This window comes from Pseudorca crassidens, chromosome 15 (assembly GCF_039906515.1).
Source record: "Pseudorca crassidens isolate mPseCra1 chromosome 15, mPseCra1.hap1, whole genome shotgun sequence".
NCBI lineage: Eukaryota > Metazoa > Chordata > Mammalia > Artiodactyla > Delphinidae > Pseudorca > Pseudorca crassidens.
This window is the reverse complement of record NC_090310.1, coordinates 41,689,482-41,705,380: the sequence shown is the minus strand read 5'-3', so window position 1 is coordinate 41,705,380 and position 15,899 is coordinate 41,689,482. Positions and strand designations below refer to the sequence as shown.

The following is a 15,899-nucleotide window of genomic DNA, read 5'->3' as shown; positions in this document are numbered from 1 at the left end:
CAAAATGTTTTCTCTCTAGACAATGGGAAGAACAGAAAGATTCTATTTACTGAAATGGTTGCAAATTATTGATGTAGAAAGTGTAACTTCTAGGACCAAGCTGTGCAAGGGATATAGAATAAAGGTCTCATGACAGTGGAGTGAGAGTTCACCGAGGAAGGCTTTGTGGAGCAGGTTCTGAGTAAGGAGGTGGCTCTGAACTGGGAAAGAAGGCGGGAGGCCTGGCGAGGAAAGCGCACGAAGACGCAGGTGGAGAGGAGTGAGCCGCACTGGCCCCCTGAAGGGCCCTCGCAAGCCCTACCTCCGCTTCACTAGCGTTTCGACTTTGGACTGGTGATAAAGCTTCCTCCATTGCGGCTTCTTCTGTGCTTTTTCTCTGCAAAAGACAAAGGCAAGACATGAGAATAAATCAACACCCACAGTGGTTCAGAGCTCGAGCTCTGTATGAGCTGCCTGGGTCAGATCCTGGCCTCCCTTCTTACAGGGCATGTGGCGTTGGGAAAGTGAGGGATCCCCAGTTTCCTCATCTGTACAAAGGGGCTAAGAGCAGCACCTACCTCATAAGGTTGTCCTGAGGATAAAATAAGGACAGGTGGATGGAGAGATGCTTAGCATCTCCTGACTCTCTGTAGATGTTAGTTATTCCTCCTTTATTCTTATTCTTCTGTGTAACTTAAAAGATGCACTAGGGCTTTTTAAAAAACTGCTTTATTGAGGTATAGTTGACATACAGTAAACAGCATATATTTAAAGTGTAGCTTCTGAAAAGTTTTGACCTATAGGTACCTATAAAAATATCACCACGATAAAAATAATGAACATATACATCACTCCCCAAAGCTTCTGTGTTTCTGTATGGCTCTTCCTCCCACCCGGGGCCACTCTGCCAACCACAGGCAAACAATGATCTGCTCTTTGTCACTGTAGATTATATGCTGAGTATCTAGAAAGATCTAGATCTTTCTAGATCTAGAAATAGAAAGATAAATAGAAAGATAAACAGAAAGATCTATTTCTGGATCTTCTATTCTGTTCCGTTCATCTATTTGTTGACCTTGACATCATTACCACACTGTCTCAGTTACAAAAACCTTATAATAAATCTTGAAGTCAGTAGCATTAGACCTACAACCTTGTTCTCTTTCCATAGTTTCTTTGTGCTAGGTCCTTCCCACTTCCTCATGAATTTTGAAATCACTTTTTCAATTTCTCTAAAAATTCCTCCTGAAATTTTGACTGTATTTCATTGATCAATCAACAACTTGACAATATCGAGTCCTCGAAATTATGTACAGGGGATATCTCTCCATTTATTTAGGTCTTATTTCATTTCTCTCAGAAATGTTTTGTAGTTTTTAGCATACACAAAATACTTAAATCTGACAACATCTTTTGTCAGATTTAAGTATTCTGTGTATTTGTACTGTTGTAAATGGTAGTTATTTAAATTTCTGATTGTTCATTGCCATTATACAGAGATAAAATTGAACTTTGCATGTTAATTTTGTGTATATTCTTTTGATTCTTTTCTTGTCTTTTTTCACTGGCTTGAACCGCCAGAATAATTCTGAATAGAAGTGGTGAGAACTGACATTCTTGTTTTGTTTCTGACCTTGGCGGAAAAGCACTCAGTCTTTTACCAAGGATGATGTTAGCTATAGGTTTTTCAACGATAACCTCTATCAAATTGAAGAAGTTCTCTTCTACTCCTAATTTTCTGAGAGTTTTTATGAGGAATGAATGTGAATTTTCAGACACCTTTCCTGCATTTATGAGATAAACATATAAGTACTCTTTTTTAGAATGTTAATGTGGTGAATTACATTGATTTTCTTATGTTAAACCAACCTTGCATTCTCAGAATAAAGCCTACTTGATCATGACATTGTCCTTTTAATATATCGGTTCAATTTATTAAAGGTTTTATTTGAATTTTTCCATCGATGTTTATGAGAGCTGTTGATTTGAAGTTTTATTTCCCTGTGATGTCTTTTGTTGGGAAAGAACATACTTTAGATGACCTGAATCCTTTTAAATTTATTGAGACTTCTTTTCTAGCTTGAAATATGATCTAACTTGGTAACTATTCCATGTGGATGTGGGAAAGTGTATTCTGCCGTTGTTGGGTAGAGTTAGGTCAAATTGGTCAATAGTATTCTTAAAATCTTCTACATTCTTACTGATTTACTGTCTACTCGTTCTATCAATGATTAAGGGAGGGATATTGAAATCTCCAAATATAGTTGTTTGTTTATTTATTTATTTGTCTTTGCAGTTCTATCAATTTTTGCTTCATGTGTTTTGAAGTTCTACTATTAGGTGCATAAATATTTAGGATTGTTATGTCCTCTTGACCTTTGTTATCCCTGGTAATATTCCCTTTTCTGAAATCCACTTTGTCTGAAATGAATAAAGCTACTCCAGCTTTCTTTTGATTAGTGTTACCATGATGTATCTATTCGCATGTTTTTCATCTGAACCTATTGTATCTACTCAAAGTGCATTTTTTTTTTGTAATTCACATGTAACTGTTTTGCTTTTTAATCCAAACTATATCTGATTTATACATTCTTTAATTGGGATATTTAGACCATTTTACATTTAATGTAATCATTGATGTGGTTAGGTTTAAGTCTGTTATCTTGCTGTTTGTTTTCTATTTGTCCTATCTGTTCTTTATTCCCCTTTTCCTCTCTTTTTGCCTTCTTTTGGAGTCATTGTATACTTTTATGATTCCACTTCACCTCTTTGTAGGCTTATTAGATATAACTTTCTGAATTTGACTTGTAACTTTCATGTTCTTCTAGTTTATAGTATACATCTTTAAGTCTATCTTCAGGTGATATAATATCACTTCAGGTGTAGTATAAGGACCCTAAAATAGGGTTCTTACATTGTGCCCTCTGGCCTTTGTGCTGTTCTTGTCAGATGTTTTTACACATGTTGAAAGCGCCACACTATGTTGTTTTTATTTTATTTAGGCCGTCAACTATCTTTTAAAGAGATATAAATAATAAAAGCAAAATCTTACACATTTACCCATTTAGTTACCATTTCCAGTGTTCATCACCCTCTGTGTAGATCCAGATTTCCATCTGGCATCATTTTCCTTCTGCCTGAAGGACTTCCTTTCACATTTCTTGTAGTTGGGTCTACTGGTAATGAATTCTTTCCCCTTTTCTGCGTAGGCAGAGTCTTTATTTCACCTTTATTTTTGAAAGATATTCAATGGGTGTAAAGTTCTCAGTTGACAGTTTATTTTCTTCCAGTTCCTTAAAGATGTGACTCCACCGTCTTTTTTGCTCACATTGTTTCCAACAAGAAATCTGCTGCCATCCTTATCTTTGGGTCTCTGTTCCCAACTTGTCCTTTTTTCTTCTCCCTCTGGGTACTTTTAAGATTTTCTTTTTATGGCTGGTTTTCCACTATTTGATTATGATGGGCTTTGGTATAGTTTTCTTCATGTTTCTTGTGCTTGTTATTGGTTGAGCTTGTGTCTGTGGGTTTACTGTTTTCATAAAATTTGGAATTTTTAAGTCATTATTTCTTCAAATATTTTTTCCAACCTCTTTCTCCTCTTCTTTATGAATTCCAATTACACGCATATTAGGTACTTAAAGTTATCCCACAGCTCATTGATACATTGATTTTTTTTTTTAATTCTCATTTCTGTTTCACTAATCCCTTTCTCTGCAATGTCTAATCTGTGGTTAATCCTTCCAGTGTATTTTTCATCTCATGAATTGTAGTTTTAATCTCTAAAAGGTTTATTTGGGGTGTTTTTACAGGCATACGTTGGAGGTATTGCAGGTTCATATTCCAGGTTCATTCACCACAATAAAGTGAATATTGCAATAAAGCAAGTCATATGAATTTTTGGTTTCCCAGTACATATAAAAGTTATGTTATACTATACTGTAGGACATTAAGTGTGCAAAAGCATTATGTCTTTAAGAAAAAAAAAAATCCAAACATTGTGGATTTAATCTACTTGGGTGTTGGATAATTTTGTATTCCTACAAATATTCTTGAACTTTGTTCTGGGACTCAAATGACTTGGAAGCAGTTTGTTGCTTTTGGATCTTGCTCTAAAGATTTGTTAGATAGGACTGGAGCAGTGCTCTCTCCAGAGCTAATTATTCCTCGCTACTGATGCAGTACCCTTCTGTGCATTCTCCCAATGCCTTGTGAGTCACAGGGTTCCCTGGTCTGGCTGATGGAACACGCACTATTCCCAGCCTTGTATGAGCTCTGTGCACTGTTAATGCTAATCCTTTTAGGAAGTTCTTTCCTCAGCCTGATCTTCAGTAGTTTTGAAGATCAGGTTGATGTGCATGTGCACACCAGTACTCAGCACGTGCAGATCAGTACTCAGCTGAATACCCAAGAGTGACCCTCGCTGGCGTCAACCATCTCTCTGTACAGCTCTCTCCTCTCTGGTACTCTGTCCTGCAAAACTTAGTGGCTTTAGTCTCCATGGACATACCACTTGGCTTCTGTGGTTCCTCCTGTCCTGTGCCGTGGTCAGGGACTCTCTCAAAGGAGGAGGTCACGATGTTTGGAGGGCTTACTTGGCTTGTTTCCCACCTCCCAGGCATCACTCTCCTTTGTTACCTGATGAGAAGTGTCTTAAAAACTTATTTCATATACTTTGGCCATTTTTTTTGTTTTTTTTCAGGCAGGAAAGTAAATCTAGCCATCTTTGCCAGAAGCAGAAATCCCTCACGCTAAGTTCTTTCTATTAATTCCATTCATCAGCTTCATTTCCCGCAATCTTGTCCATGCCAAACAACCTTCTTTAAAAGCTTCAGGTGTCCCTCGTGCCCTCTTCTGGGATGTTTTCCACCCTCATTTCCACATACTGAATTAGGAGGCTTTCCTCTTCCCACCGTGCACCACCTCCTGAAGGCTGTGGCTGTGTTTTGGTCTCGCGAACGCCCTCAGCACCTAGCAGAGAGCCTGGCCATTGTGAGCGTCCAACCCCTGTGCAGAGAATAAATCAGCCCTCGAAATACAAGAGCCACCCAGCTACAGGTTGGGTCCTTTTGTGGTTTGGGGTATAAGAAGGCATTTTCCATAGAGACAATGTGAAAATGCAGCAGGACGAGCCATGTGGCCTAATGCTAAGATAAAGGTGTTCCCTGACTCCTCTTCTTCCCAATATCTTCTTTGTATGAGCTGATGGGCAGGGGGAATGTTATTTTGTCCAAGATTGGAAAGGAGAAAAAAAGAAGAGCTGGGGGCTGGAGTCCAAGAAGCAATGGCACTGCACCAGCCCCCGTCCTGGCCTCAGGTGGACGGAACAGTCAGGAGGACCAGAAGCAGAAGGGCCCATGCAGTGAAACGCGTGCTGGGACTCTTGGCCACACGCAGTGCTGATGCAGGGCCAGGCCGCCAATGGTGGCCTAGAGGTAAGCCCGTTCATTCTCTCAGCCCCCTTGGTGAGGCCAGTTCCAGAGGACACAAGGGACATGCGCTGAGGTCCTGCAGGAGCAGGTGAGGACCCAGAGCCCAGTCAATATGGGCGTTTGTATTTCTGTGAACCATCAGTGGTCAGAGGGTGGCAGAGATGGAACAATGGCTGGATCCCCAGGCCCATCCCCCAAATCCTATGTCCTCTATTACATGGCTGACTGTGGCCTCCTTCAGTGCGGGTATGCCCCCCTTTAGGTCAGGGTGGCAGCACTCACAGAGCAGGAGGGTGTGAGAGGGGCCCCTGCTGAAGCCAGGCTGGGCCAGTGGGCCAGGCGCAATCCAGGGAGCTGTGGCAGGTGGTTCTAGAGCCTGCAGGGCCCAGTGGGGCAGGAAGGAAAATGCGGCCTCATTTGAGTCTGTGGACAGGGTGAGCTTTCTAACCGCCTTTAAGCGAGCTGCTTTACCCACATCAGCCTCCTGAAGCCAGGGGATGAGTGAGAAGGCAGGGGGAGAAGGGATGGGGCTCCATCCTGAGCTGGATTCTTGAGGGTGCTGTGAGGCTGATTTGTTACAAACACGCAGCCTGTTTCCTCCCCGCCCTTGTCCCCCAGATCTTAATGTCAGTGAGACCTTTCCCTTCTCGGGAGTGACTCCAGTGCCAGGAACACCCCTGACCCCGATGGCACAAGCAGCACCAGGCTGGGGGGATGATCTCCGTTACCTGGATGCTCTCCTCGGCCTCCGGGGAGACAGCTTCCTGCGGCTCCTTGACTATTTGCTGGCATTCCTGGCTGCTGCTCCTGAGCTCGGCGCCTTTCAGAGAAAAAGGGACAAGAGGACAGAAAAGAGATGGTGAATATCTGCAGAGCACAGGACATTGGAGGCAGCGTGGTCACGTGTTTCTAAGCTGCAGCATATCTGAAGGATTATATTGCTGAGGGCAGAGCCGCGAGGTGGGGAGAACAGGGTCTTTGCAGCCCACTCGGATTCTGACCTCTCTGTGCCTCCATCCGCACAGGATGGGGGTCCAGTGATACGTGGCCCGACAGAGCTGTAGACATAAACCGAGGCCAGGATGGGGCTGGGCTGGGCTGCCCCCCAGGAGGCCCTCGAACCTGCCAGAGACCAAGCTCCGTGATCCTTTCATGGGAGCCCCTTTGAAGTTTGTAAACAACTGATTATCAACCTCCTGGATGGCAGGCTTTGAAATGATTTTAAGGCAGAATATGGAAAAGACCACATCGGCTATGTCAGTGCTCTCAGAACACAGAGATTAGCACAAGGGCTGCTTTCCCCGTGCTGGGAAATACTATGAACAGGCATCTGACAGAGGCCACGATGTTAACTTTTCTACTTTCTAAGCAAGACCTGGAGCTAACTTTGCATTATTGTTTTAATATGTTCTGGAAAGTCAATAATCGGAGTAGTGTTCATATATTTACCATTCACCAAAAACTAAAGTAGAAAAAACTTTTTTCCCATTTTGTCTGAAAAGTTCTTTTGCCCCTCCCTTTCTTCCTTCTCCTTCTGCTGTCTTTTCTTTTCCTTGTTCCTGTCTGTCTTTCTCCCCACCCACCCCCTTCCACTGTCTCACTCTCTCCCTCCCACCCTCCCCCGCTCTCTCGCCACCCCCGGCCCCTCCTTTCTTGTTCACTCTGTGTCTGCTCCACTGGGACTCTTAGCCCTCACACCTGCTTGCAGCCTTTCGGCCTTAGCTCAGAGCAGCCCTAGGATGCTCTTGCCCAGGGGCTGCCCCTCCTCAGAATTGTCCACACATACACAGGAGGGACCCAGGACCTGCTGGAGGTCCCAGATACTGGGCTGCCAGTGGGGCCTGCTGCCCTGTCTTTTTGTTTCTAAGCATCACAGCAGACGTGGTGGCGTCAGAGGCAGCCTATCCTCTCCGCATCCTCCTCTCCCACTGCATTCGTTCCTGCAGCAACAGCCAGTGCAACGGCCCCTGCAGATGCCTCTCAACCCCAAATTCCCACTTACTCATGCCTTATACCTGCTTCTGGAAAAGATGCAGGCAAATGAAGTAGAATGAAATTCTAAGAGAAGAATCAGATGCCCAGGGAGGTGTAAAGGGCAGAGACGAAGAGGCATATAACGTTGAAGGTACAATGAGAGAATGGCACCCCAGCAGAGCAAGTGGCTCTTCTGGGTGGAGAGCAAATGACATGAGAGGGGACAAAGCACTCAGAATCGCTCTTCTGAAGAAAGACGCTTTGGGGAGAATGAAACCTAGCGAGTCTCTAGCACCTGGATACGTCCTGCTCCCTGCAAAACTTTCCAGATCGTTTGTACAGTGTTTCCAGTGTTCTCACAACAGCAAGACTAGAGTGCTTTTCAGGTTAATTCAGCTTGTTATTAAGATACAACATGTAGGGCTTCCCTGGTGGCACAGTGGTTGAGAGTCCGCCTGCGGATGCAGGGGACACGGGTTCGTGCCCCGGTCTGGGAAGATCCAACATGCCGCAGAGCGGCTGGGCCCGTGAGCCATGGCCACTGGGCCTGCGCGTCTGGAGCCTGTGCTCTGCAATGGGAGAGGCCACAACAGTGAGAGGCCCGTGTACCGCAAAAAAAAAAAAAAGACACAACATGTATACGGCACAGTGCATGAATCTCTACCTGTATGTACCGCACGTTAACAACCCCTTAAATGAATATTAAAGCTTTTCCAGGGCCCAGAAGTTTCCCTCACCTGCTGTCCAGCCAACACACCTCTTAAAGGTAGCTGCTGGCCTGACTTCTACCATCACTGATTCGTTTTGCTCAGCAGCAAAGTTTTTGAATCAAAAACAAACAAACGTTATCAATAACTCCCTATTAAGTTGCACTATTTTAAAAATAATCTTTTCTTATATTAAGTTTTAAATTTGAAGAACTACCAAAACCACTGTTGAGTTTAAAAGAAAACTAGACTTTCCCTGTGCATTTATTTTATTGAAGTATAGTTGATTTGTAATGTTGTGTTAGTTTCAGGTGTGCAGCAAAGTGATTCAGTTTTATGTATATATGTATATGTATATGTGTGTGTGTGTGTATATATATATATTCTTTTTCAGATTCTTTTCCATTATAGGTTATCACAAAATACTGAGTATAACTTCCAGGGCTATACAGTAGGTCCTTGTTGTTTATGTATTTAATATACTTTATGATTAGGACAAAATTACTAAAAAGCCAGAAATTTCAGAGACTGAATTAGATTTGCAGTGAACAGTTCATCCTGGAGCCCTCACCGTCTGACAGGCTGATGTTCACAAGACAATTACCAACGACAACGACTAACTGTCTGGGCTAAAGTGTCGTGGGCGTTGCCATTTATTAAGAAGCAGCTGCCCTGCTTGTCCCCAGAGGTGGCTGCATTTCAGAACTGGGCAAGGTGATGCCACGTCCCTCCTTCCTGTGTCTCTAGGGTTTTGTGGGGTTTAATTAATTAATTAATGTTCTTAATGTGCCCTGAGATCCTCAGATGTGAGGTGCTGTCCTAGCAAAAACTCAAGGCAGCGGTATTATATAACACACAGCTAGAAACACGACTGAGGTTGCAAATTTAAGTGTTTTTTTTTTTTTTATTTGCGGTACGTGGGCCTCTCACTGTTGTGGCCTCTCCCGTTGCGGAGCACAGGCTCCGGACACGCAGGCCCAGCGGCCATGGCTCACGGGCCCAGCCACTCCGCAGCATGTGGGATCTTCCTGAACCGGGGCACGAACCCGTGTCCCCTGCACCGGCAGGCGGACTCTCAACCACTGCGCCACCAGGGAAGCCCCTTAACTGTTATTTTATTGCTTACACCACCTAAATAGCTTGGTAGTCACGAACTAGGGCTTTATTCTAGTGGGAGCGAAGGCATCGTTTACTAGCACTTCCTCTCTCAGTCAGATTGCTACCCTGAGGCGGGGTTACCATGAAGCAAATAAAGCTGGAGGTCCAGGTTCCTCCCAAGGCACAGCACCCACTATTGCATTCCTAATTTTGTATTATTTTTCTTAAAGAGAGCTCCCAAATTGTATAGACCCAAGATCTGTGTCTGTCTTGCTCTTTAACAGAAATAATACAGAGGAAAAGCTAAATAATACATTGTGAAGGCTTTAGGAAAAAGTAGCAGTATACAATCTGGTGGGTTTTGACATTTTTTAAAAATAGTGATCAAAAATTCTAACAAGGTTTTTTTGTGAAATGAAATAAAGTGATTCTAAAAGAGCAAATATGGAAGAACAGCTAGTCAGCAAAATTTTAAGAAATAACAACAAAGAGTGGGCCATATTTTCTAATGAATATTAAGACATATTATATTATTGATACTATGTATAAAATAGACAACTGATGGGAACATACTGTATAGCACAGGGAACTCTACCTAATGCACTGTGGTAACCTAAATGTGAGGGAAGTCCAAAAGGGAGGGGATATCTGTATGTGTATGGCTGATGCATTTTGTTGTGTAGTGGAGGCTAACACAATGTTGTAAAGCAACCATACTCCAATAAAAATTAATTTAAAAAATAACTATTGGGCTTCCCTGGTGGCGCAGTGGTTGAGAGTCCGCCTGCCGATGCAGGGGACACGGGTTCGTGCCCCGGTCCGGGAAGATCCCACATGCCGCGGAGCGGCTGGGCCCGTGAGCCATGGCCACTGAGCCTGCGCGTCCGGAGCCTGTGCTCCGCAACGGGAGAGGGCACAACAGTGAGAGGCCCGTGTACCGCAAAAAAAAAAAAAAACAAACAAACAGAAAAACAAAAAACTATTTAATCACATAATCCCAAAATAAAAATGGAGATACTTTTCTTAAAAAAAAAAGACATATTATAAAGCCATAGTTATTAAAACAGAGGGTTATTGGGAGTAGGAACAGAACAGAAGGCAATCCAGAAAAGAGCCAGATAATTATGAAATGTTCATATATGTTAAAGGTAGCATTGGTGCGGGAAGAATAAACTGTACAATAAGTAGTGCTAACCATAAGGAAAACAATTCATTTGGGCCCCTATTTCATACAATACACAAAGATCATTTGCAGATATATTAACAGCTTAAAGTTTTTTAAATACTTTTAAGTTACGAGAAGAAAATATAGGAGAACATCTCTATCTTGGGGGCGGAGAAACCCTTCCTTAAAAATGTAGAAGGCAGAAGTCATAAAAAAAATATTGACATGCTAGACACCATCAGAATTTAAAAGTTCTGTCTGTCAAAAGAACCCCCTATTTTTTAAATAAGTAGATACATGGAGAAGATATTTGCAACACACATGATAGACCAACAATTGAATTCTAGGGAAAGAGGAAAAAAACCACAATAGGCAGAGGAAATGAATGGACAGAAAATGCAAATGACCAATAAACACACAGAAAGTGTCCAACCTCAGTAATAGAGAAATGATGTTAAAACAGTATCTCCTTTCACAGCTATCATACTGGCAAAAGTTAAAAATGCTGACAACACTAAATCCTGGAAACTAGGAGAGGCTCTGGAGGAAGGCCACTGCTATGGCCATGTTTGGTGGCAATGTATTTCCAGGCCCAACAAGAACGATTCTGGGAATATAGCCTGTGGAAACTCTTGCAAGGGGCCCAGGGATACGTGTGCAAGGATAGTTATTGCAGCACAGTTTGCAATAACAAAATAGTGGAAACAATTTAAATTTCCATCTAGGGACAAATGTGGCCCATTCCATACAGTGGAATCCTACCCAGAAGATAAAAGGAGGGTCGCAGCTTCCTGCGGCGTCGGAGGCGAGTTGAGGTGGAGGCAGGCTGCGGCTGCGAAGGCGTCAGCAGTGGCGGCGGCGCCATGGCAGGACTCGCAGGATCCCTGCTGCCTTGGTGATCCCGGGCAGACAGCCAGAGACCACAGCGGCTCAGCTCCTGGAGAGCGAGGGTTGAAGAAAGCAGAGGGCAGCCGCCCGCACCCACTGGCTCCCATTAGGTCGGTTCCTGCAGCAGTGCCCGGTGGCCTTGGCAAAGGCCCTGTCCAGCAGAGATCATGTATTGCCTCCAGTGGCTGCTGCCCGTCTTCCTCATCCCCAAGCCCCTCAACCCTGCCCTGTGGTTCAGCCACTCCATGTTCATGGGCTTCTACCTGCTCAGCTTCCTCCTGGAACGGAAGCCTTGCACAATTTGTGCCTTCGTTCTCCTGGCAGCCCTGTTCCTCATCTGCTATAGCTGCTGGGGAAACTGTTTCCTGTACCACTGCTCCGATTCCCCGCTTCCGGAATCGGCACATGACCCTGGCGTTGTGGGCACCTAACAGCCAGCCCGGTTAGCTTTCCAAGGAAGCAGAAGACGGGAGGGGAGGCATTGACATAAGTCATAAAGCATTGGAGTTTCAAATCCCGCGGCCCTGTGGGAGCCACATTCCTAATGGCGCCTTTTTGGCCTGTGACGTTTTATCCTTATAATGTGAATAATAGCACTGACCGGTGCTTTTATCGTAGAGTCCTGTAGTCGTGGGTGGTCTTGTGGTTGTGTGTGTTCTGTCCCCATCTTGGCCCCTGACTGGCAGGATGGCCACCCCCCTCGCCTCATTCCCACGAGGAGCCTGCACCCATCCTGGTCAACTGCCCCAGCATGATCCGGGCAGATAAAATGCCAGTCTCATTGTCACCTCTGTGACCCTTCCTTGTCAGAGTGTTACTGACTCCTCCGTCCCTCTCTTGGCTTCCTGTTAGTTCTCTTTAGCCCTTTCCTTTTTTGGGGAGCACCTGTCCAAGACAGGGCTCAGTTTTGCACTTATCTCGAATATAAAGAGATTGCTGATGCCCGAGAGCCTCGCTTTTTCATTCTTCTTCCCTGGCCGGCAGGCTAGACAGAATTGTGTCTTGACTGCTGTCCACAAATCTTCAGTATTTTCCCCACTTCATTTTGAAGGAAGAAGTAACAGATACATGTTGCTCTTTCACCTGGGGGTCTGGGCTCTGGCTCAGCAGCCCAGCTTCGCTTCCTCTGCCCTTCCTCCTGCCTTTCTCAACTGTCACAAGGAGGGGGCCTCATTTTGTCTCCCATGCATGCTCTGCAGGATTGATGTGTTTACGTAGATCTAGCAGTCCCCAGCCGAGTGAATGGGAGAGTACTTGTGTGTTTCATAACAGCCACGATCCCCTGATAGGTGTTTGGATATTTTTTGGTGTGGTGTGCCGTGCACGTGCGTGTGTGTATACGTACGTGTACAAGTACATGTGTAAATCATTTTTAAAGAAGCTTTATCGAACGTATTGTGATTTTGAGGTGTAGCAATAGCTAGCTTGTAGGGGCCGCTACAGTTGGTATTTAGTCTGGGGATTGCAGAGTGACCAGCACACTGGACTCCGAGGTGGTTCAGACGAGACAGAGGGGAGCGGTGGCCATCGTGCCAGGAGCTTCTCCGGTCCTGCGCGTATAGACTGTATACGTTACGAAGAATACACGGGAAGACTTTGTGACTGTCACTTGCTTTTTTCTTTTTCTGCACTTCAGTAAAAGTGTTGGCAAATGAGACTGTCTCCTGGCCCTGCCCGCTGGGGATCAGCATGGTTGTCCTTCCAGTCTAAACCATCCATCTTTCTCTTGCCTGAAGGGGGAGGGAGGTGGGCCAGGCAGAGGACAGAACTGGAGGCAGTCCATCTATGTAATGGGACTGCGGGGCCACACTTGTGGAACATTTGGACTGCTATTCTGGAGCTTTTATTTCTGGTGTGTTCATTGCACAGCGTTTGAAATGTTTAATAAACCTTTATAAACTTAAAAAAAAAAGGAGGGTCGCAGACCTAGGCTTATCAACGTTATTAGATCTCAAAGAGCTGAGTGAAGAAGCAAATTTCAGAACGTCCCATACCCAAAAGGTGCCATTTATGTAAAAAATACTGCCACGGGCTTCCCTGGTGGCGCAGTGGTTGAGAATCCACCTGCCAATGCAGGGGACACAGGTTCGATCCCCGGTCCGGGAAGATCCCACATGCCGCGGAGCAACTAAGCCCATGCACCACAACTACTGAGCCTGTGCTCTAGAGCCCACGAGCCACAACGGCTGAGCCCACGTGCTGCAACTACTGAAAGCCCACGCGCCTAGAGCCCGTGCTCTGCAACAAGAGAAGCCACTGCAATGAGAAGCCCACGCATCACATGGAAGAGTAGCCCCTGCTTGCTGCAAATAGAGAACGCATGTGCACAGCAATGAAGACACAACGCAGCCAAAATAAATAAATAAATAAAATTAATTTTAAAAACAAAAAAAACCCTCAAAAAACAAAAACACTGCCACAAGATGGTAGTGGTTTTTTTCTGTGAATACGTGCATAAAAAGAGGTCTGGATGGATGCATGCTAACAACAATGGCCACTTCTGGGGATGAGAGAGAGAACCAGGCTTGGCCACTGACCAAAGGGAATTCAACTTTTACTGCATTACCCTAACTTTTTAAAGGAGGACAGTTTCGTGTATTATTAACACAATTAAGATTCCCCCCAAAATGTCTAATTATAAAAGTAAATTTCTATCTTCAGAATATTACAAAATGATCATTTTGTTTAGTATTTTAATATTATGATTTCAGAAAAGACTGACAAATGAATTTAAGCCACTCAGCTCTAAGAAGAGGAAAGATTAGAGGTTCGCGTTAAATCATTCATTCAACGGAAGTTCAGTGGAGAACGGGGAGTTGAGGGCACTCTAGAGGTACTGCGAAGTACATAATGAATCAGATGTAGTCCTTACTCTAAGAGGCTCACAAGTAATTAGGGTGTGAGTGCACCCCCCAACCCCCCCCCCACCTCTAATGATTTTGCAGTGTGAAAGTTGCTAAAGCAGAGGTAGGAACAAAGCACAGTGTGTGTTCACTTATTTATTCATTCTTTCATTTAAAAATTTATATTTTACACCTACCATCTGGTAGACATTAACACACTAGACGTTGAAGATTCAGCAGCGAACAAGACTAACTTGCACTCCCAAAGCAAGTCAGTGAGAGAAGGAGGAAACATTAAGCTCTGCTAGATGCAGAAAATAAGAGCACGGGAGCTGCTTCAAGGTTGAGTGGTCAGAGACGTCCCCCTGGACATTTAAGCTGAGATCTGAAGGATAAGAAGTAGCCTCGAGACAGTAAGAGGATGGAAACAGTGAGCAGACAGTGCTATCAAGCATTTCTGCTGAAGAGTGGAGATGTCCTTATTTCCTGACCTGTTTCCTTCCTTGGTTTGCCTCTGACCCTTTGGTCTTCTTCGTAACTGTGCTAGTTTCCTGTGGCCACTGTAACAAATTACCACTCACTCGGTGGCTTAAAACAACAGAAATGTATACTCCCACAGTGCTGGAAGCCAGAAGTCCTAAATCAGTATAGAATCCCTGGGCAGAAATCAAGGTGTTGGCAGGGGCAGGCTCCTTCTGTCTTGGATAATTTCATCTCAAGATCCTTCATCACACGTACAAAGACCTTTTACCAAAACTAAGGTAACATTTGCACGTTCCAGGGATTGGGATGTGAACATCTTTCGGGAAGTCACGTTTCAGTCTAACCTCGGGAGCACCTGGGTGCTGTGTATCCACCCAAGTGCTTCCTAGGAAGGTAAACTCAACTTGTCCGAATCGGAAGTCAGAGCACCTCCACCAAATGATTCACTCACTCTTCTTATTCCCATCTTGCAAAACGGCTCCACCATCCACCTAGTTTCTGAAGTCACCCTGGAGGCTTCCCTCTTCCACAGTCTTCCTTCCCCATATGCAGTAAAACATCAAGTTCCATTAAGTCTCCAAAATATCTCCCAGGTTCATCCACAGTCACGCTTCTGGTTCAGCCCCTCATCTCCTTCCAGCACAGTCCAGTGGCCCTTGGAAAGTCTTCCTAGAAACTAGAAGTTGACGGTGTATCCCTCTCTAGTTTAAGGTTCCTGATGGTTGCTCATTAGTGATGTTGTGATTAAACAGAATCTAGACTCTTTCGTGAGGGCTCATAAGACCTCAGATGCCTCTCCTCCATCTCCTGTCCTGCTTCCTATTTCCCACCACCCCCTCACTTCCCGCTTCAGCAACACTGAGCTGGTGCTTTCCCCTCATACGCCCTGGTCTCTAACACCTCCTTATTTTGCACATGCACATTGTTTTTCCTCTGCCAGGAAAATCTTTATGAAAGCTCCAATTTGTTTTTGAAGTTTTGACTCAAAAGTTTTCTTTTCTATGAAGTCTATGTTAATGTTCCCAAGATGACTTAGGTATAACTCTGCTGTGGTCCCACCACAATTTTCTATCCTTCAAAACACATCTCTGATTATAAATTCATTTGTCTTGTATGTTTATCCTGTCATTAGACCATGCAAGGCTCACCAGGTGCTAGACCAGGCTCCCGAAGGTTAGTATATGGGATGTATTAGCTGAATGAACAGCAAGAGGCTGATGATGAAGTCTACAATGATACAAAGGAAAACACTCGCAGGCCGCATAAAAGCAGGACAATGAGCTTTTCCATATTGTTCAAGGAAACTCCTCCCTCCTGGACTGCAGTGCAGACT

General features: G+C 44.4%; 2 protein-coding genes across 3 annotated transcripts in view; one reads left to right on the top strand and one right to left on the bottom strand.

The window, feature by feature from the left end:
• CFAP61 (cilia and flagella associated protein 61) overlaps positions 1–15,899 on the bottom strand; it is a 255,126-nt gene that overhangs the window by 177,989 nt on the left and 61,238 nt on the right. For both annotated transcript variants that reach the window (XR_010935095.1, XM_067707353.1), the window contains exons 9-10: positions 6,137–6,228; positions 302–376 (exon numbers count right to left, since the gene is read on the bottom strand). Coding sequence is in view for 1 of the 2 variants with exons in the window: in XM_067707353.1 (XP_067563454.1) it covers positions 302–376; positions 6,137–6,228 (167 nt within the window). In the remaining variant the exon portion in view is untranslated. The remainder of the gene's footprint in view (positions 1–301; positions 377–6,136; positions 6,229–15,899) is intronic.
• Positions 11,145–12,189, top strand: LOC137207457 (apoptosis inducing factor BLCAP-like). Its single transcript, XM_067707352.1, has one exon. The coding sequence runs from the start codon at positions 11,408–11,410 to the stop codon at positions 11,669–11,671; it is 264 nt and encodes an 87-aa protein (XP_067563453.1). The 5' UTR covers positions 11,145–11,407; the 3' UTR covers positions 11,672–12,189.